Source organism: Lucilia cuprina, chromosome 6 (assembly GCF_022045245.1).
Source record: "Lucilia cuprina isolate Lc7/37 chromosome 6, ASM2204524v1, whole genome shotgun sequence".
NCBI classification, from domain to species: Eukaryota; Metazoa; Arthropoda; class Insecta; order Diptera; family Calliphoridae; genus Lucilia; species Lucilia cuprina.
In genome coordinates, this window is record NC_060954.1 from 41501908 (window position 1) to 41525523 (window position 23616).

At 30.2% G+C, this 23616-nt stretch overlaps 1 protein-coding gene across 2 annotated transcripts; it reads right to left on the bottom strand.

The window, feature by feature from the left end:
• Positions 1-234: 234 nt before the first annotated feature.
• On the bottom strand, positions 235-23180 carry LOC111688824 (ras-related protein Rap-2a). 2 transcript variants are annotated; one of them, XM_046955392.1, is made up of 7 exons: positions 23067-23180; positions 15324-15578; positions 13112-13200; positions 3643-3823; positions 3411-3544; positions 2897-3040; positions 235-392 (listed from the first exon to the last, which is right to left on the bottom strand). In XM_046955392.1, exons 1-7 carry the CDS (start codon positions 23134-23136, stop codon positions 243-245), a joined length of 1023 nt encoding a protein of 340 aa, XP_046811348.1. In that variant the 5' UTR covers positions 23137-23180; the 3' UTR covers positions 235-242. The 2 variants fall into 2 exon arrangements, with proteins under 2 accessions (XP_046811348.1, XP_046811349.1); XM_046955393.1 differs by lacking the exon at positions 2897-3040.
• Between the last annotated feature and the right edge of the window lie 436 nt (positions 23181-23616).

Consider the following 23616-nt stretch of genomic DNA (forward strand, 5'->3'; position numbering starts at 1 on the left):
ATAGTTTTAATTATTTATATATAACTATTATTGTTTTAGTTTTGTTTTATCATATATTGAAAAGAAACCTTAATATTTAACATTTTATTTCATATATATTTGTATATTTATTAGCAATTTCAGTTTTTCTTTAAAGAAATGCTTTGCTTGTTATTTTTTATTAACTATTTATAATTTAAATAATATTATTATTTGATCATTTGTATTTCCTGTATATTTTGTTATAATATTTTGTTTAGATTTTACAAAACTTGTAAATTTTCACAATGTTTAAATTTTGAATCTTCTTTACCCAAAATCCAGGTCAACATTTGTCTTGCCTTCATGCTGGCCATCATAACACTGCGACTCTTGTACCAGTGGGCCGGTGAGGGTGAGGTATCACGATGACCCTGTTTATAGCAAAAATACAAAAAAAAAAAACAAGAAAAAATGAAATCATATAGATTTGATTAATTAGTTTTTAATTACTCTGGTACATATTGTGCTGAGTTTTAGTAAAATATTCTGAAATAAAAGCTTTTTGTTTTTTCGACAGTGGAACATACATATATTGGATAAATATGTAAAGAACAAATGTGCAACATAATGGAAATAAAAATCTTTAAGTACTATACATATGTATGGGGAGGTGGTATTGTTGTATATAGTTTATTTGTTTATCATATGTACAATATGGAAATGAAAAGCTATAAGCAAATATGTAATGAACATTAAGAAATCTGACTAAATAATAGATCTATAGTATATGCAGATTGTACAATATATTAATACACACATATGTTCATGATTTCATAAAATGTTTGAGGGTGGATCGAAAAGATTATAGTTTTTTAAAAAAATAAATTTTTTAACGTATTAAATATTCAATAAATATTACTTAATCTAGTTTAAATAGGGCTCTTTGTTTAGTCTATAATCACTTATATAGTTTAGTGCATAGTTTTGACTGTAGTCTACTATATATGGCATTCAGTCTGGATTATGGTTTTTAGTCTGGGCTGTAGTCTACTGTCTACACTATATTGTACATATATATAGTCTAGCTTGTAGATGCCGTCTGTACTATAGCCTAGTATATTCGAATATATTCTATATTCTGGGCTTAAGTCTACTTTATAGTCTCGACTATAGCCTAGACTCTACTTTGGATAACAGCCGAATTTGGAACACTAAAGTACAAATCTGAATTATAGACCGGTCAATAGTCTGCACTAAAGCATATAATCAAGTCTATAGTTAAGTTTATAGTCTAGCATATAGTATAGTCTATAGTCTAGTCTAAAGTCTAGTCTGTAGTCTACTCTATAGTCTAGTCTACAGTCTAGTATCATCTATAGTGTAGTCTTTAGACCAGTCTATAGTCTAGTCTATAGTCTAGTCTATAGTCTAGTCTATAGTCTAGTCTATAGTCTAGTCTATAGTCTAGTCTATAGTCTAGTCTAGTCTATAGTCTAGTATATAGTCTGGTCTATAGTCTGGTCTATAGTCTAGTCTATAGTATAGTCTATAGTCTAGTCTATAGTCCAGTCTATAGTCTAGTCTATTGTCTAGTCTATAGTCAAGTCTATAGTCTAGTCTATAGTGTAGTCTATAGTCTAGTCTAAAGTCTAGTCTATAGCATAGTATATAGTCTAGTCTATAGGCTAGTCTAGACTAATGTCTCGTCTATAGTCTAGTCTATGGGCTAGTCTAGACTAAAGTCTCGTCCATAGTCTAGTTCATAGTTAGTCTATAGTCTAATCTGTAGTGTGTATGTATTGAAATCAGTTGTCTTTTTTTTCGGCACACCCTTTAAATAGTATTTCTTTAAATAATAAGAACACAAGTGCTATTGACCTCAATTGTAACTGAATTATTTACAGTATAGTTACAGTGTGCAGTTTATATATACATATACATATGTGTTTATATACATATAAATAAGAAAGGGTACAAAAAGAAAGCATTAAATATACATATGTATGTAAGATGATGATTTGAAAATGTTTTAAAATCTTAAACAAAAATCAAAAAGTTTATTTAATAAATGTTGCCAAGAATAAATATTGAAAAGAGAAAAATTTTCTAAAGAATATGCAGGTTATGTACTCCGGTTATATGACATACATATATAGTAAATAAATAAAGTGATGGACTCAATATATTGGGTGTATAATAAAGAAATGGGGAATTTTTGTCAGATTTTTAGGAAAACGAAACTTTTTTCTGTTACATAATTTAGGTCTATGATTGATGTAACAACCTATAAGAGTTATAATATTGAGCTCCGATTATGAAAACTTTGTAATAATAGAGCTTTCAGTTATTTTAGTTATTAAAAGAAAATGAAAGAAATCTGCTTTGAAAGAAACATAAGTGTGTATGGGAAAGAAAAACCATTGCATATGTAAAGGCTATTCATTTTTAGATATATTTGCAGTTTAATTATAGGGAATTTAAAAGTAAAATAACTATTTTGAATTACAGAAAAACTTATTGAACTGTTGTAAATAACATTAAAAAACTATTGCCTATGTTAAGGCTACATTTCTTATAAATATTTATGGTATAATTTAAGGGAGTATAAATAAATAACAAAAACATTGTTTGATATATATTACAAAAAGGATTTGGATAAAAATTTAATTTAAAATTTATAAGAAAAACATTTATGTACATTTTCTCAATTTCTAGTTATTTTTAATTGTAACAAATTTACCAACACACAATAATTGCTTTGGTAAATGATAACTGGAGCTTGAGATAATGGAGCTTAGAGTATTAAGAAATATTGGCAGGATTTAAACACCAAATAAGTAAAATATTGTTTTAACATAAATACTGTTTTACGAAAATGGGGAATTTTGTTAGATTAAAGAGAAAAAAGAAACATTTATACAGATCATTTACTCACCATAACATCACAATTTTTATCATTTAATGATTTTTCCCCTTGATCAAAATCATTATTTTTATTGTGACAATTATTGTCGCTATTTAAATTGTCTTTTGGTTTATCTTTATCTTTAGATTTATTTTTCATTTTTTTCGTTTTAGGCTAAAGTGAACAATAACAATGAGATATGAAAGAAGTTTTGTGGAAAAAGAAAATTAAATAAATTAAAATGAAATAATTTGCATACAAAAAGGAAAATATACAATGTTTTGCAAAATGTGTTAGAAAACAAATATTTATTTAATTACGGCCAATTAATATAATAAAAAACAAATAAAAAAAAATTAAATAAAAGAGAAACATTGTGTCAAAGTGAGTTTATGTTTGCATGTGTGTGTGTGTATGTATGTGTAGTTGTGTAAAAGCGAAAGTAAAAGAAAAAAAGCCAGTTTTTTTTGTTTGAAAATTTTAAAAATTTAGTTTTTCTTAATCTCTTAATAAAACTTATTTTTTTATTAATGTCATCACTTACCTGTAATAAATTTTGTTCTTTTTTCAAGCGTATTTGTGTTAAAGTTCCTGCCAATAGTTCATCACAGTTGTGATTAATACCCACCGATACTTCTATAAATTTTGCACCAAATGTACAGGCCAAACATTTACCATCTAAAGGGATAATAAAAATGGTGATTAACAAATCACTTTATAACATAATTATCACCTAAAATGTTTAATTAATAAATTATACTTTAACTATAACTTACCCTGGGCGGAAACGGCACGTGATCTCGCTAAATCAATTTTATTTGCCACCAATATAATTGGTCGTGTTCTAATTAAATCCATATCTTGTAGACGTGATAAAATCTGTTTGGCTCGTGTAAATGATTCCTTGTCTACGCAAGAGTATACAACCAAAAAAGCATCGGCCTTTTCAAGTTCATCCTTTTTTATGGGGGAGTGTGTTCAGTTTTTGTTGTTGTTGTTATTAATTTGAGCAGAGCGTGTAATAATTAGAAAATTAAAAACATAATTATATTATGGTAATATTCACTAATGAAGCAAAATTGTATTATTTTTGTCTTAATTAAAATATTTGTTTAGGACAAACTAAAATATACAGTTTTGTACTTTTGGTAAAGAAATTTGTTACATGTTGATACAATTTTCATTTGATACTTGCTACAAAGACATAAAGCTACAAACTCCATTATTTGTAAGGATTTTCATCATAAAAGCCCCTTTTCGTTATGATAGTATTTTTAAGGATAACTTATTTGAACTGTAACTAATGACGCCTATGTTAGAGAAACCAACTGAGTTTTATAACAAACTTTTAAAAGAACCAATAATAACATTAATACTTAAGCAGAGGTCACAGGTTTCCAATCAAGCTTCTGTGGTAGTTAGTTAGTTAGTTAGTTAGTTTGAAAGGAGGATGTATAGACATCAAATCCGAAGAAATACACCTAGGCCTCAATAGGGCCTGTTGTGCGCTCCTCAACCAGTGCCACGGGTGGGAATCGAACCCACCACCTCCGGTCTACCAGACTAGAACACTAACCACTAACCTACCGGAGGCCAGCTTCTGTGGTAACTATCCATCTCATATCTTATATAGTCATTCCAGGAACATATCTTTATATCATGTCTGTTTACAAAGAAGGAGTCATTATCAAATTGACAAATGTCCTCGATAAGTTTAAGTCTGATATGAGTGATATCCAGAAGATGAGATGGACAGGACGGGAAAGTATACATTGCAAATCTTGTAAATAAATTAATTAAATATTGCTAATCTTTAAACACCGGATATAGAAACAGCCTACACCAAACATATCGTTAAACTAATTCTATTCAAAGCAACTTTTTAAGACGTTTTTGACATAAAATGGCAGCAGAAATATACTGGGTTAGAACAACATCACTGAGACAACTTTTGGTATGAAGACGTCTGCAAAGCTGATTCCAATTGTTCCCGCACTATAACGGAGAGACACAAGGAAAGAGTCAAGCAGGAGAACCAACTAAATATTAATGCTGAAAAGACTAGAGAAGAAACGATAGAGGAGAATATGGAGATGTACAGGGAAAAGGCCAAAAATTTTACGAGATAGTTAAGAGTAAGAGTTATGGTACCTAGGCCTGTCTTCTGCAAGGATACGAAAAGAAATCAACTCAAACTATACACCACCAAATTAGTATGTGTACCGGTGGCTAAGAATTAAGAATGATTTGAGGTTTTGAGTCTGAGTTTGTCATACTCAGTACTTGAGCACTAATTACCAAAATTTTAGCCTTTCGAGTGTGTTGCAAGAAAGTTTTAAGTTAGTTTCCTCCAACCTGGACGTATCTAATCAGTGTGGCTTTAGACCTGCCAAATGAACAACTGACAAGATATTTATTAACACTTTGAAAAATCAAAGTGTAATAGATCGACACATATAATTTCTTTGTTTACTATAAACACTTTCAGTCTGTAAGGTTACTAGAGCACTAACCACTAACCTATCGGAAGTCACACTGATGATCATTAAAATGAGAAAAGTTTCAGAAAACTAAGAGATGTTACTACAGCCATATCGAATGTTGATATGGAATCTGTCAATGTATCTTTAAGGACATTATGAAGTTGTTTGTCTCAATACATAAGAAAACTGTTCGTTTGGCATGTGAATGTTTTTCGGGTAATATCTGATCATTACAGTCCCATCCAGCAATCTTCAAATATCATTAGAAGTTTTCTCTATAACCAAATCAATTACTTTTCTAGAGCGGCCTCTGTTGTTTCGGCAACAGTAGATCAAAATGCGATATAGATTAACTGTTTTCTACATACTACAACAAAGATATAGTAAACGTCATCGATAACACATACATACATAGTTTCTCCGCCGAAGTGACCTCACCAGTGTTCAAAGCAATGAAAGATAAGTTACGTTCCATAGTCAGACCGCAAGTCAAATAACTTTGACCCGGTGAATTGCAGTACTGGATACAGTACTCTATACACTTGATTTGAAATAACATGAAGGTAATGGAGGGTTACTAAAGTAACATGTTTCAATTTCATGTTTTGATGACAGTAAAATCAGCTAAAAGTTGATAACCTAGACTGAAAATAAAATGCTGCTTAAACGCTAAAGAAAGTCATTATTCCATCGAATCATTAATGATAAAAGTGAAGGGAAAGAGTGAAGAGAATCATATGTGCTTCCTGATGAACCAAAGTCGAATTTTTATGCCCAACCAATGTAATGACTGAATCATTAAGGTCGTCTGTAAGTTGCTGAAATCGGACTATATAATCACAAGGTGGCATTATCGATCACTGAATCCATTATAAACGAGCATAAGCTGATAATTATCTAACTATACTCGATCATATGTTGCAATAGCAATTTTAAATCTAAATAGAAAATATTGGTTTTGTAGTTTTGACTCCAATCTTCATTTGACTAATATTTCATTTTATAAAATACTTCTCTTTAGAATTTACATAGTGTAATTTGCAATATTTATATTCATCCAGCAATGTTAAGTTAAGGCTAGCTGAAAAAATCTCTTCTAAAGAGTCATCAATAAGGGCAACGATCGTCAGAATCGTGTAAAGAGCCTGAGTCACAGACTTCGTTTTGTATCTACAGCGAATGTGAAAATTAACAATAATATCTTGAAAAATTTTCAAACACCCATTATGAACATCAATTTGTAAATTTTTCGTTTGATTCCTGAAGGTCGTCGGTTTGTGAAAGTACAAACAATGTTAAGTATTACTGTTGCAGATATTAGATTGATTTAAATAAAAAGGCATCACTTCAAAGTAGACATATGAAAATAACTAAGACTTAAAGTATACCCGACTTTCTACAAGTCTACGCAGGGACCAAAAACATGAAATTTTTTTTGTCAAATATTAGCGATAACTGCAAGCAATTTAGTATAAATTAGATAAGATCGAGAAGACTCGAAGTTTTTATTTGTGTTGGTAGAATAGTAAAAGTCATAGTAAAAATCAAATTCAAAAAAAATCGCAAATACTGTTTTCATTTAAAATTAAATCATTATTAAAAGTATCTCTTTTAATGTTTATATATTTAGTCCTTCTCAGGATAAGTAACACTTTAACAACATTACATATTATTTATTTAAATTCTCTTTAGTGAAATAAAACTTAAAATTAAAATCTGCAATTGTACAAAATTCTAAAATCCCTAGAAGTTCTTTGTTTGTTTCTCTTTTGTAAAACACTGACAAATGTATATGTGTAGCAACAACAACAACAATAACCCAGTAGTTCGGTTACTTACAAAGGGTTATCCCTAGTCACCAACTGTCCAGGTGACCAGTTATTTTAATATGTGCTTGTTCTACGAGTAAGTCAATTGTCACCCAATAGATTACGAAGAGACAGACATAAAGCTTTAGTTTGTTTTAAAAGTGTCCTCTCTCTCGCTTACCAAGGTGAAAGTTTACAAGGAGTACATCCGTTACGAAAGAGGAATTAGAGCAAACCAGCTGGTCAGTAGTTAGTTGAAATCACTGTCTTTTTTGGATGCATTAACTCTTTGTCGAACTGCTGGCAAACAACATTACACTAATGCATTTAGCAAAAACTGGATAATGACTTTCAATTGTAATTACTTACCTAACAACATACTTTTCAATGACTACTACATATGGTGTGGATTACATAGAAGTAGTCTAATAAGGTCTTATTAATAATGGGTTATATAAATACTTTCTAATTTATTACTCATCTTGTCAGTGAAAATGACTACTTTTCCTTATTACTTGTAATCGTTTCCCACCAAAAAATAATTGATGTCATACTTTTTAAACCACATCTTAATCACATCTAAAAATGCGATTACGTATTATTTCACTTTTATAAACCATATATTTCCTTACAAATGAAAATATAGTTAAAAGTGAGGAAAGAGGTGTAGAAAAGTATTTACAAATAACATATTTGAAGTACATCAAGGTTTGGTGAAAAACCAGTGAAATTTACATAAGCTTATCATTAAGAGAATGCGTTTTATTTATGACATTCAAATATCGCATTTATATTGCTTCTAAAACTGAGATTAAATGTAGTTCAGAGTTGCCAAAAACGAACAACATTCCTCCAATGATACGCTAATGTAAAATTCAAAGGTTTTTCACCTGAATCAGAAGCATTTCCGGTTACTAGTTGTGATGAAAATACTACATCTTTTTACATACTTTTTTGCTGGGTTGTGGTAGGTTAGGTTAAAAAAAGGAACTGAATGAATTATTTTTCAGTGTTCAGAAACTCTATTTCCTGAACGTAATTTCTAAGAATTTTCCAATCAGTGTTAGTCAGGAATGTTATTTCCGGAATAAAATCACTTCCAAGAAACTTAAATCTAACTTCGACGAATGCCTGGTAATGGCAGAGAAAGTGCTCCAGAGTTTCACTGTCCATTCCACATGCTCTACATACGTCTGAATCCGCACATCCAATTTTGCATAAAGGTGATCGTAATCCTGTGTGTCTACTCAAAATACGAACTATGATACTAACTTCAGACTTGCTCCTTTAGAGGAGATTTTTCGTCTTGCTTTCATCGGGGTCACCCCATAGGATTTTCGTGGTTCACTCACAGTTTCATTATTCTAAGAGGTCTTATGGGATTCTCTTACCCATATTTCTACCCTACACCACTTTAGTGGGGAGGGTATATTGGGTTTGTGCTGAAGTTTGTAACATACAAAAATATTCGTCCTATACCCACCTTAAAGTATACCAATCGGCTTAGAATCATTTTCTGAGTCGATTAAGCTATGTCCGTCCGTCCGTCTGGCTGGCTGTCATGTAAACCTTGTGCGCAAAGTACAGGCCGCAATTTTCAAGATAATTGGATGAAATTTGGCATACACGCTTCTTTTGGCCCAAGGAAGAAGCCTATTGAAAATGGTTAACATCGGTCCATTATACAACCGTACCCCCCATATAGGGCTTTTGGCTTATAATTAATTTAAATGATCAATTATGTTAACAAAAGTCGACAAAACTTAGTTTTATAGAACTTTAAATGACACTATCGATTTTTGTAATGATCGGGCTTTATTTGACCCTATCCCCCATACAAACTCCCCTTCAGAAAATGACTTAAAGATCAAAATTCACTTAGAAACACTAATAACACTTTTAATAACACATATTTTGCCCTACTCCCCTTTGAGCCCTCTTAAAAAATCTGTTTTTTTTCCAAAAAAAGTAAAAATATTCCGAAATAAAGTTAAAAAAACAAACCAAATGCTTTATTTTTTTAAATAATCCCCATTTTTAACATACGTACTGACTGGTGTAGGGTATCATATGGTCGGCTACGCCCGACTATACATTCATACTTGTTTTAGTTCAGCTTTTGTTGCGTCAAATGATTTTGCGTTTGTCATGTTAACTGCCTCGAGCTACTTTCCTTTTAAGGCTATTACATTCGCTCTTTCGTTACCGACTACTCCCGAGTGGGCTGGTACCCACATGATGTGACCCTTACCTCTGGAAGAGTATTTAGTTAAAGTTTTCTTACAATCTAATACGGTCTTAGATTTAGTTCTATCTCCTGATATCGTCCTAATTACCTTCTGGCTGTCGGTAAATATATTATGCGCTTTGGGCCTCATATTTATTCTAATCCAATTTATACATTCCGTTATTGATCGTATTTCTGCTTGTGTTACGATTTGGTAACGGATTCCTACTGGTATTTGCTCTAATGTTCCGCTTGACCAAAATATTCTATTTGGGATCAGCGTTTCAAAGTTTCCGACATATTCTGTGTGTGGTATACGATCAGTCACGTTCGATGATTGTATATAACCTTCCGATGTGTTCAGTATACATTGATGACGTGTCCTATAACCGCCTAAAGTAAAGAGCCTTTCGGCTGTAAGCGCCGCCTCATATCTTAAATATATTTCAATGGGTGGAATATCTAGCAAACGTTTCCAGAGCCTTGGTGAAAGTAGTATACATGGTACCTCTTATACCCAAGCAGCATGTACGCTAAACTCCCTGTAGAAGTTTGATATTGCACTTTTTGTTCTTAAGCAGTCCACCAGATTATTGAAGCATAAGCTAGAATTGGTCTGGTACACTTTTATAGAGCCGATTTGTCATAGTGGGACTAATACATCATTTCATGCCTACAGTTCTCCTACATATCGCCCAGCTCTGATGTGCCTTGTTGATCCTATCCTCTATGTTGTGCCTCTTTTTTAATTTTCGGTCGAGGATTACACCTAAGTACTTAACTTTGTCTGTCACTGGTATACGTAGAAATTTTTGTCCTTTTTGTAAAAAGACAGGTTTCCGTTTTTGAGGCCTCTCGGTTGAGCCCAGCTTAAGACCGTATTCAGAATCTCCTCAGCTATTCTACACAACTAATTTGGATCCTTTCCCTTTAAAAGTATTATGACATTGACTGCATAGCAGACGGATCTAAGTCCTTTATCGGTTAGGGTCTTTAGGATGCTATTAATTGTGGTAACACAGAGTAATGGTGACAAAACGCCACCCTGTGGTAAACCGCGAAATACTTTTTTCCTTATAGTTATATCGAGGGTTGTGGTAAGTACTCCAATGACATCATCGTGTTAAAATAATGACTTAAAATGCTATTGTGTAAGAAAATTTTAGCATTTTAACTTCTTACATTTTAATGAAAGTTTTTACTGGGTACATACAATGTACATTTAATTTAATGCATATGTATGTACATATGTATGTATACTCATGTGTGTGTGTGTTTTTTTAGAAAGAACAAGAGATAATGAGTATTAAAATGATGTTGGCGGCATTAAGGTCCATTATTCTTTCATCTTTACACAAGTAACTGCATGTGTGTGTGTGTATAGTGTATTTATTTACTACTACAAATATTTGCTTTTTAATGTCATGTTTGCCTTAATACTTGTACTTATTACAAACAAACTAAAATATAAAAACTCTATAAAACAAACACACAGAATAAGTGGTTTTAGTATTGTTGTTTTTGTTCTGTTTTTTCTATTAATTTTACAAAATAATATGATTTTGTAAATGATGCAAATTATTATTTTGCAACCGTTTGGTACGTCTCTGTTCCCTTTTATGTATATACTAGCATACCCTGGGTGCTTCACTACCCTAACTATGTTCAATATCGTAAAAATATCAAAAAGTATCATCGGAAAAACGAAAAGTACAAAGATCTCTCTCTTAATAAATTCTCATTTAATAAGGACCATGTGTTCCGGTTAACCATTATAAAGAATTCATTTAAAGAATAGAAAGGGTACCAAATAGTTCCCACTTACAGAATATTATTCAGTCAAGACCATGTATGTTAAACTTAATGTTCCTAGGTTGAATATTTTAGAAAATTAAAAAAGTACAATTTATGATATAAAAAGTACTAAAAAGTTGTCTCTTAAAGAATCTTATTCAATGAGGACCGTGTATGTTTAATGATCATGTGTTTTCAGTTCATATTAAAGAACAAACATAGAGTATCATTTGAAGAAAGAAAAAGTACCAAAAGTGAAATAAAGTTTACCTAAGTGGAAAGTACTAATAAAAAGAGTACAATGTTTCCCCTTTTCGCTTAGAAGTATATTTTTCCAGAATTAAGTTTAGAAAATGTTCTGTATTTAAATCTACAGATATATCACAGATAAAACTCAAACGATTCAAATCTGCTTTCATTTATTCCAGAAAGATTGTGCCTTAAAAAAGGTACCAAACAATTTACTCGAATTTGGTCCTATATAGGCCTTCGTACTCGAATTACAAAATAATATACCAAAAGCTTATTTTGTATGAGTAAATAAACTACTTTTTGAAATTTTATAAAAGTTGGCTCAATGAGTTTGAATAAAATTAAATTTCCCGTTTTTCACCTTTTTGGTACTTTTTTACCCATTGAAATAGCAAAAATTTTATTACAGAGTTAGTCCGTAATTTAATATGAATAATTCAATAAACCGAAAAAGGTTTTCTTATGTGCTAAAAAAAGTACCATAAATACACCCAAAAAGGACTGAATTTCAAAAAAGTACGAAACAGGTGTCTCATAATTTTTAGAGATGTATCCAAAATATTTAGAAAAATTTTATTATGTTAATTAGTTTAAAAATTATAAAGGGCTAAAAATGGTACCAAAATCACCTTTGTTACACATTTTTACCCCTTAAAAGTACGAATTTCAAAAAAAGTACCAGACACCCATCTGCTCATTTTAAGAGTAGATACAGGTGCATTTAAAATTTTTCATGTATCACTAATGTTATATAAGATAATTAAGAAAACCTGTTTTACCCGTTTTTCCCCCTTTTACCTGTAAATGTGCAAATTTCCAAAAATCCCTCCTTAGTAGATGTACATAACCAAAAACACATCTACTGTCAAAATTTCAGGATTCTAGATTCAGCCGTTTGGGCTGTGCGATGATGAATCAGTCAGTCAGTAACGCTACTCTTTTATATATAGATTATATTTATAATTTTTGTTGTTGTTGTTGGGTTTTGCATTTGGCCAAAGGCCAAACATACATTGTATATATTATGGAGGAATAAATAAATGTTCATCATGTTTTCCCTTATATTTTTTTTGTGTTTTTGTTTGTTTGCCAACTACAAACCCCCCAAAACAAAAAATGCCGGGCGCTTACCAAGTCCCATTAGTAGAAACGAACAAAAAAAAAAAAACACAACTTTGTAAAGTGTAACCAAAGAAATTTACACAACAACAAATACATTTTAACTTTAAATGGTGGAGGCATAGTAGGAATTGAAAAAAAAAATGAAAAAACGAAAATTATCAACCAAAATGTCTGGTTTATAATGTGTAAAAGTTGCCAGTTTTTCAATGTTTCATATTTTGTTATGCAGTCAAATAAATTTGAATTTTTTTGTTGTATTCTTTTTTTTTTTTTTTTGGTTAACAAATCATATTTGCTATAATTTATTTGTGCTGTGCGTTATTTATAAATTTGTCACATTTATTAAATATGAAATTGTTCAAAAATTTATTATATTTTTAAATTAAAAATTAAATTGTAAACAAAATTGCATTATTAATTGCTGGTAAGCTGCTTAAAGTCTTTTTTGTGCTAATAAAATAATCGATTTTTTTAAAATTTATTAAAGGTTTATAAAATCAATTTTGTTATGCAATACTTATTAGATAATAACTTATTTGGAAATATCCATTACACGTACCTTTAATTCACGTGCGTTTATTAAAAATTTCAATTCCGATTCGATACCATTTAAAATAATTGAAATATTTTGTTCAGCTTCATCACATTCTGCAAAAAGGAAAAATGTTAACAAAATTTAAAGTTAAACTCTTGTCTAAATTATATACAGGATTTTAGTCTTTAATGATGATGTATATAAAATATTGTGGATTTAAGGTTCAACTATAGTCTGTACTATAGAATATAAGATTTTATAAGTTTAAACTAGAGTATAATTTCTAAACTATAGACTGAACTACAAACTCGTCTATAATCAGGAATATAGTCTGGATTGTAGATTCGACTGTAGTTACTATTTTATCGACATTTGTCAGTACTGTTTTAACGACTACCGACGCTAGGCTGTAGACTAGAATATAGTATGTACTATAATCTCAACAATAGACCCAACTATAGTGTAGACCATAGAATCGACTATGGACTCGACTATAGTCTGGACTGTAGACTCGATTATAGTCTGGACTATAGACTCAACTATAGTCTGGACTATAGACTCGACTACAGTCTGGACTATAGACTCGACTATAGTCTGGACTATAGACTCGACTATAGTCTGAACTATAGACTTGTCTATAGTCTGGACTATAGACATGATTATAATCTAGACTATTGATTCTACTATAGTCTGGACTATAGACACGACTATATTCTGGACTTAACACTTCAATATAATCTTTACTGCATACTATAGAAAGGCTTAATTCTAGACTAGACTAGAACGTAAACTAATCTATAATAGCCTGGACTAAAGAGAAGTATATAGTCTAGACAATAAGTGCTATACGGACTCGACTCTAATCTGACCTACAGACCCGAATATAGTCTGGAGATATAGTCTGTATTATAGACTCGACTATAGTCTGGACTATAGACTCGAATATAATCTGGACTATAGACTCTACTATATTCTGGACTATAGACTCGACTAAAATCTGGACCATGGACTCGACTATAGTATGGACTATAGACTTGACTATAGTCTGGACTAAAGACTCGAATATAATCTGAACTATAGACTCGACTATAGTCTGGACTATAGACGTGACTACAGTCTGGACTATAGTCTGGACTATAGACTTGACTATAGTCTGGACTATAGACTCGACTATGGTCTGGACTATAGACTCGACTATGGTCTGGACTATAGACTTGACTATGGTCTGGACTATAGACTCGACTATGGTCTGGACTATAGACTCGACTAAAGTCTGGACTATAGCGCCAATATAATTTGGATTGTAGACTTGACTAAAGTCTGGACTATAGACTCGACTAAAGTTTGGACTATAGACTCCAATATAATTTGGATTGTATACTAGACAAAGACTAGATTCTAAACTGGACAAGAACATACTCAGATGTCTTCTCAAAGAAGTCTCGAATTCCAAAAATGAGGAAGAAAAATCCCAGGTGAGAACGTAGGCCTTAGACACAAGACGAAGCTACGATGCCCTTAAACTCAAAGAGAAAAATCCAATAGACCAAACAGTTATGTAAAAGATATGATGAAAAAAGAGATTGTGGACTAAGCAATGGTTTCTTAAGTAACTAATCAATAGAAAGCGTGACCAAGAGGTTCTATAAGAGTGTGATGATACTGTCAAAGTGCTAAAGAATTAGGCGAACATTATTCTTTCTCCCTTTGATTTTGAGAAATAAAACCACTTTAATCAATAAGTTTAATACATGACTATATTATTAGATAATATTCTATAGTCCATAACAATAGCGTAAAGATTTCCTATAGAAATGGTGTATATTTCCCATCAATCAGAAATTGTCTAACTTTTTTAGCTTAATTTTTAAAATATATTTGATACATTTTATTTTTAATATGAGGTTACCAGTATACACTATTTTTCAAAAACCTCAATTATGTGCATATTAATTTCCATTTTATATTTTTCCAAATAATAGGTTTCAACTGACAGTTCTACAATATGATAAAATGCAGTTATTAAATATATACCAGCCGTAATTTATACTACACAAATACATTTCACTACTAAATTACTAGGTTTGGAAAATATTTCAAAAAACTTGCATTTAATCTACAAAAATATATTTTTACATTGTATCATCTTCTTTGTAAATATATGTAAATGCCTTAAGACAGAAAACGATGTAGACAAGTAATGAGATAAGATTATTATATTTATTATTCACTTTACCTGGTCCATCGTAAGCATTAATACAGTCTGAAGTACGAAATTGTGAGACAAGTGCTTGTTTGCCCACACCGGGTGCTCCCAGCATTTCGACATGATAAACTTCTACTTGCTGCTGTTGGCTGGCATCGTTGGGATTAACATCGGCATCTGTGCAGCCAGCTAAAGCACCAACGCGTGGGTGAATGGGACTGACGGGTGCCAAACTATTGCTGCGTGAACGACGACGTCTAAAGGAGTCGCCACGATTAATGATACCTGTACAGCAGAAAAAGGTGTGAAATATAAGAAAATATATATAAAAAAAGAATTAAAAGTGATAAGATGCTTGACAAAATATGTAATTATAGTTAATAAAGTAAACTGATGATGTTGATGAAATAGAAATGCTTCTAATACTAATAAAATGAAACACTTTGTCAATGGTTAGTTAGAACAAATTGCATTACACTCGTCATTAAAAGAAAATAAGTAAAAATTTTTATAACTTTAAGGGTTTTTATTAGAATCTTTATAGTTATTTCCATAAATTTTAAATATTTCTACAATTAGTAAAAACACCCTGACGTATACTTAATATTTAATTCATTTCATACCCATCACATCAATTATACGCACTATTGTTTAATTTATATGAAAATTATTGAAAGAGAAAAATTGAATTTTTATCTTTTAACTAAAACTTAAAACCACAACAGACATTTTTACAATTTAAGTTAAATACAAAAACTTTTGTATTCGTTTTATTTATTAAATTTCTCGTTATAAACTACAAATTGCATGATTGCCTGCAATTTATTATAAATGTTAACAATTCTTCGTTTTTATTTTCTTGCAACCAACTACTTTTCATTAGTAAATTGTTTGAGCAACATCTTTGTAGTGAGTTTAAAGCAACAAAAAGAAAAAAACAAACAATTTTATTCCTGTAATACTATCTTTTGCAACATTTAACCAAAAATTTTCTAGATGTATGGAAAGAAAAGTGCTACAAATTGTGTAAAATTTTTTTCAAGTGTAAATAAATTTACTGCCAGTAGTAGTTTGGTTTGGTATAATTCTGTTTTTTACAGATATTTTATACTTTTTTATTTGTTGTATTTTTTCTTACTTTAATATTATTAGGTTTTTGTTCCTTAATTCATATAAAATTGCATGCTTAAGCAAAAACAATTTAAACACGCTCCAATGAAATTTATATTGAAATAAAAAAGGAGTAACAAACAAACAGTTGGAAACAAGTCTAGAACTTCCGCGTTTTAAAATTTTTAACGCTATTAGTTGTGGTAATAAATTTGTTTGTGCCATTAAATTTAAATTATAGTTTTAAACGTTCATTTAAGTGACAATTTTTTTGTAAATTGTAGTTAAATGTTACAAATTAAACCGAAATACAAATTATGTAACTATCTAACTAACTAACTAACTAACTAACTAACTAACTAACTAACTAACTAACTAACTAACTAACTAACTAACTAACTTACTAACTAACTAACTAACTAACTAACTAACTAACTAACTAACTAACTTACTAACTAACTAACTAACTAACTAACTAACTAACTAACTAACTAACTAACTAACTCTAGTCTATAGACTAGAGTAAAGTTTACTCTAGTCTAGTCTATAGACTAGAGTAATGTTTACTCTAGTCTAGTCTATAGACTAGAGTAATGTTTACTCTAGTCTAGTCTATAGACTAGAGTAATGTTTACTCTAGTCTAGTCTATAGACTAGAGTAAAGTTTACTCTAGTCTAGTCTATAGACTAGAGTAAAGTTTACTCTAGTCTAGTCTATAGACTAGAGTAAAGTTTACTCTAGTCTAGTCTATAGACTAGAGTAAAGTTTACTCTAGTCTAGTCTATAGACTAGAGTAAAGTTTACTCTAGTCTAGTCTATAGACTAGAGTAAAGTTTACTCTAGTCTAGTCTATAGACTAGAGTAAAGTTTACTCTAGTCTAGTCTATAGACTAGAGTAAAGTTTACTCTAGTCTAGTCTATAGACTAGAGTAAAGTTTACTCTAGTCTAGTCTATAGACTAGAGTAAAGTTTACTCTAGTCTAGTCTATAGACTAGAGTAAAGTTTACTCTAGTCTAGTCTATAGACTAGAGTAAAGTTTAAGTTTACTCTAGTCTAGTCTATAGACTAGAGTAAAGTTTACTCTAGTCTAGTCTATAGACTAGAGTAAAGTTTATTCTAGTCTAGTCTATAGACTAGAGTAAAGTTTACTCTAGTCTAGTCTATAGACTAGAGTAAAGTTTACTCTAGTCTAGTCTATAGACTAGAGTAAAGTTTACTCTAGTCTAGTCTATAGACTAGAGTAAAGTTTACTCTAGTCTAGTCTATAGACTAGAGTAAAGTTTACTCTAGTCTAGTCTATAGACTAGAGTAAACTTTACTCTAGTCTAGTCTATAGACTAGAGTAAACTTTACTCTAGTCTAGTCTATAGACTAGAGTAAACTTTACTCTAGTCTATAGACTAGACTAGTCTATAGTCTATAGACTAGAGTAAAGTCTAGTCTATAGACTAGAGTAAAGTCTAGTCTATAGACTAGAGTAAAGTCTAGTCTATAGACTAGAGTAAAGTCTAGTCTATAGACTAGAGTAAAGTCTAGTCTATAGACTAGAGTAAAGTCTAGTATATAGACTAGAGTAAAGTCTAGTCTATAGACTAGAGTAAAGTCTAGTCTATAGACTAGAGTAAAGTCTAGTCTATAGACTAGAGTAAAGTCTAGTCTATAGACTAGAGTAAAGTCTAGTCTATAGACTAGAGTAAAGTCTAGTCTATAGACTAGAGTAAAGTCTAGTCTATAGACTAGAGTAAAGTCTAGTCTATAGACTAGAGTAAAGTCTAGTCTATAGACTAGAGTAAAGTCTAGTCTATAGACTAGAGTAAAGTCTAGTCTATAGACTAGAGTAAGTTAGTCTAGTCTAGACTAGAGTAAAGTCTAGTCTATAGACTAGAGTAAAGTCTAGTCTATAGACTAGAGTAAAGTCTAGTCTATAGACTAGAGTAAAGTCTAGTCTATAGACTAGAGTAAAGTCTAGTCTATAGACTAGAGTAAAGTCTAGTCTATAGACTAAAGTAAAGTCTAGTCTATAGACTAGAGTAAAGTCTAGTCTATAGACTAGAGTAAAGTCTAGTCTATAGACTAGAGTAAAGTCTAGTCTATAGACTAGAGTAAAGTCTAGTCTATAGACTAGAGTAAAGTCTAGTCTATAGACTAGAGTAAAGTCTAGTCTGTAGACTAGAATAGAGCAAAGTGTGGTCTTAAGTCTAGTTTATGGACTAAAGCTTGGTACTAATTTCATATGCGTTACGTGTTTAGAAACCCAAAATTGTGTTATTTCCCCTAAATTTCAGAATACACAAAAACCTTTGAGATTAACCCCTTTCAATAATTTTTGTTTAAACTAAAAGACCTTGGAACTGTGATTTTTTCTTCAATTTTATGTTGCCGTTTTTTTTTATAACACAAACATAATAAAAATATAACAAATTCAAGTAAAAATTCATAGAAATAAAAAATGGAAATTATTTGTTTAAATCTTTTAGTTTTTTGATGTTTTTCTTATTTTACCGCTGCTTTAATATTTTCAAAAGGAAATGAGTTTATTTATTGTAGCGTTTAAAATGTTAAACATGTTCCAAAATTATTTTTCATTAATTTATTTACATTCTTGAGCAGGAAAAGAAAATATAAATTAGAAAATAATTAATCAATTTTAAAAACAAAATGAAAATAAATAAAAATATATTACTTTGACTTTTAGCACAATTTAATTGTTGAATCTTTTAACAAATGTTTGTTTGCATTTTTTATTTGGTTAGAAATAAAAAAATAAATAAATGTTTTAAGAAAATAAATATGGCAGCAGGGGAACTGCTTAAAATAAAATAATTTTGAAATAATTACATACTATAGGCTGAAGTAGAAAAAGAAATATATTTTAGAGATTTGTACGGTTTTAAGAGGCTCTTACTTTGAATAATTCGTTTCTAATAGTCTGAATTATTTTTGCTATTATATGCGTAAATGTATAGATGGCAACATATAATCAAATTTTCTTTTAATGCACATTACTCCTTCTTAGATTTTAAGTCTCTTTTTAAATCCCAACACTTTACTTTTTAAAATAAGTTTTTTTTTATTCAATATTTAACATTACTTTACATCTAACAAATATACCCTTTCCATACGAGTACCGTCTTGGTTATGCAAATTTCAATAGACAATAAAAATTTAAATGTGTACATTTGATGTCTGAACATGTTGCTTTTGAAGTGGCACACAAAATACTCAGAAACAACACAAACACACACAAATACACACACAAAATCAGAGTGTGTTAGCTTAAGGTGGCACAAGTACGGTTGATGATATCACTGTAGTCATGACGTTTTCTTCTATTTTTGTATTAAATAAAAATTTAAATTTATCATTTAAAGCATCTGGGCGAATGTACAAGTATGAACTGAATCCGAAAGTGATGTCAGCATTAGGGTAGTTTAAAGTTATTCACATTCTAAAGAACTTTTAGAAAGAAAAGTTTCAGAGGAACAGCTATTCAGATTGTGGTGAACCATTTCATTCAAAGGAAATCGTTCAGTTCTGAGGCTATTCCAATAGAAAAGTTAATTAGATTCTTAAGAACTTTTTTAAAGAAAATTAGTTCTGAAGAAGCTTTTTAATAAAACTTTTGCTCAAATTTTCAATCTGAAAGAGAAATCGTTCAGATTCTGAATAGCTTTTTGATAGAAAAATTGTTTAGATTATTAAGAACTTTTTTTTTCAGAAAATTGGTTCTTAGTAAAACTGTTGCTCAGATTATCAAATTTTAATTTGAGCTTTTGAAAAGCTTTTTAGAACTTTTCTATCGAACATTAGAAAGCCAATTTCACCGAGAAGTTGTTTATTTTTTCTTAGAACAGTCTTACAGATTCTGAAGAAAATTTTTATAAACACTTCGGAAGATTTCGAAGGACTCTTTTATAAAAGAAATATTCAGATGTTCTTTGGTTTTTGAAAAAATTTTTCTTAGAAAAAAATACTTTTATTGAAGTGTTGAATGCTAAGCACTTTTCAGTAGAAAAGTTGTTCAGATTCTGAAGCACTCTAAAGAACTTTTTTATAGAAAAGTTGTTCAGATTCAGAAGAACTCTTCCATAGAAAAGTTGTTTAGATTCTGAAGCTCTTTTTCATGGAAAAGATATTGAGATTCGGAAGCTATTTTTCATAGAAAAAGTTGTTCAGATTCTGAAGCACTTTTCCATAGAAAAGTTGTTCAGATTCTGAAGAACTTTTACATAGAAAAGTTGTTCAGATTCTGAAGAACTTTTACATAGAAAAGTTGTTCAGATTCTGAAGAACTTTTACATAGAAAAGTTGTTCAGATTCTGAAGCTATTTTCATAGAAAAGTTGTTCAGATTTTGAAGCACTTCTTCATAGAAAAGTTGTTTAGATTCTGAAGAATTTTTCTATAGGAAATTGGTTGAGATTCTGAAGAACTTTTCCATAGAAAAGTTGTTCAGATTCTAAACCACTTTTCCATAGAAAAATTGTGAAGATTCTGAAGCACTTTTCCATAGAAAAGTTGTTCAGATTCTGAAGCACTTTTCCATAGAAAAGTTGTTCAGATTCTGAAGCACTTTTCCATAGAAAAGTTGTTCAGATTCTGAAGCACTTTTCCATAGAAAAGTTGTTCAGATTCTGAAGCACTTTTCCATAGAAAAGTTGTTCAGATTCTGAAGCACTTTTCTATAGAAAAGTTGTTAAGATTCTGAAGCACTTTTTCATAGAAAAGTTGTTTAGATTCTGAAGAATTTTTCTATAGGAAATTGGTTAAGATTCTGAAGAACTTTTCCATAGAAAAGTTGTTCAGATTCTAAACCACTTTTCCATAGAAAAATTGTTAAGATTCTGAAGCACTTTTCCATAGAAAAGTTGTTCAGATTCTGAAGCACTTTTCCATAGAAAAGTTGTTAAGATTCTGAAGCACTTTTTCATAGAAAAGTTGTTTAGATTCTGAAGAATTTTTCTATAGGAAATTGGTTGAGATTCTGAAGAACTTTTCCATAGAAAAGTTGTTCAGATTCTAAACCACTTTTCCATAGAAAAATTGTTAAGATTCTGAAGCACTTTTCCATAGAAAAGTTGTTCAGATTCTGAAGCACTTTTCCATAGAAAAGTTGTTCAGATTCTGAAGCACTTTTCCATAGAAAAGTTGTTCAGATTCTGAAGCACTTTTCCATAGAAAAGTTGTTCAGATTCTGAAGCACTTTTCTATAGAAAAGTTGTTAAGATTCTGAAGCACTTTTCTATAGAAAAGTTGTTTAGATTCTGAAGAATTTTTCTATAGGAAATTGGTTGAGATTCTGAAGAACTTTTCCATAGAAAAGTTGTTCAGATTCTGAAGCACTTTTCCATAGAAAAGTTGTTCAGATTCTGAAGCACTTTTCCATAGAAAAGTTGTTCAGATTCTGAAGCACTTTTCCATAGAAAAGTTGTTCAGATTCTGAAGCACTTTTCTATAGAAAAGTTGTTAAGATTCTGAAGCACTTTTTCATAGAAAAGTTGTTTAGATTCTGAAGAATTTTTCTATAGGAAATTGGTTGAGATTCTGAAGAACTTTTCCATAGAAAATTTGTTCAGATTCTAAACCACTTTTCCATAGAAAAATTGTTAAGATTCTGAAGCACTTTTCCATAGAAAAGTTGTTTAGATTCTGAAGCACTTTTCCATAGAAAAGTTGTTCAGATTCTGAAGCACTTTTCCATAGAAAAGTTGTTCAGATTCTGAAGCACTTTTCCATAGAAAAGTTGTTAAGATTCTGAAGCACTTTTCCATAGAAAAGTTGTTCAAATTCTAAATCACTTTTCCATAAAAAAGTTGTTCAATTTCTGAAGCACTTTTCCATAGAAAAGTTGTTCAGATTCTGAAGCACTTTTCCATAGAAAAGTTGTCCAGATTCTGAGGCACTTTTCCATAGAAAAGTTGTTCAGATTCTGAAGCACTTTTCCATAGAAAAGTTGTTCAGATTCTGAAGCACTTTTCCATAGAAAAGTTGTTCAGATTCTGAAGCACTTTTCCATAGAAAAGTTATTCAGATTCTGAATTACTTTCTCGTAGAAAATTTTAGATTTAGAAGAGATTTGAGTATACATTTTAAAAGTAAAGTTCTAAAAATTTTGAAGAACTCTTCCATAGAAGAGAGATTATGAAAATCAACCCTAATAATATACTAAAATTTCCTTTCATATATGAAGAAGAACTAAATCAAAAGTGTTTCGAATACTTAAACATACATATTAAAATACATGTATAAACATATGATGTCTTTTCTTATTTAATACTTGAATAAATTTGAAAAGTAACTTTTATGAAAATCAAATAATTTAGTTTCTTATTTTTCTTAAGTTTAACTGATGTAAATACTCTACTGTAGGCGAGGGGATGTCAGGGGTTTTGATTAAGTATGGCCACTTAAGCATGTCAGTATGCTTGTATGAGTTTACGTTTCATTGCTTATATAGGAATTGAATCAATTATTAATTCAAAAAATGTATAAATTTAGAACAAATATTTGATTTGAAATGTTTTTTCTTAGAGAGAAATTTTCATAATAGTTCTAAAATCTTTATTGGCAACATAGTGGAAAGAGTTATTGTAGTAAAAATGTAAAGACATGAAATAAATGATAAACGTGTAATAATGATTATAATTGTTTTCTTGACTTACCTCCTTTTGAAGCACTAAATGTTCTTAAACGATCTAAATCCTCATCATCGCTTACTCTCAGATGATGCATATTCACGGTGGGTACATCAAGAAATGCATTTGATCTGCGATGCGCTATAATGAAACAAAATAAATAAAATATTATTTAATAATTTATTAACTAAAAATTTATTTAGTAACAATTAATTTCAATATACAAAACGTTTTTCTCTCTATATGAAAGATCATTGTTGACAAGTTTAACATATTAACAACAATAACATATCACACCCCGGAGACACAACTCAAACACCTTAGATTTGTTTTCTGTTTCGATGTTGAGCCTTCAACTTGAATAAAATATTTAATATCTCGTGTAAACTTTCATGTTGTTTTCTATTTGAAAATAAACAAACAAATTGTAACAATAAATTAACTTTTAGTCTTTCTACAACTCTTTTCATTAGGGAATTGACCCTTATCAAGTCCTGACAGTATGAAATAGGCTAGAAAAATGTTATGTTTCTATTAAACATATCTGCACCTTCAAACAAATATATTCAATAAAAGC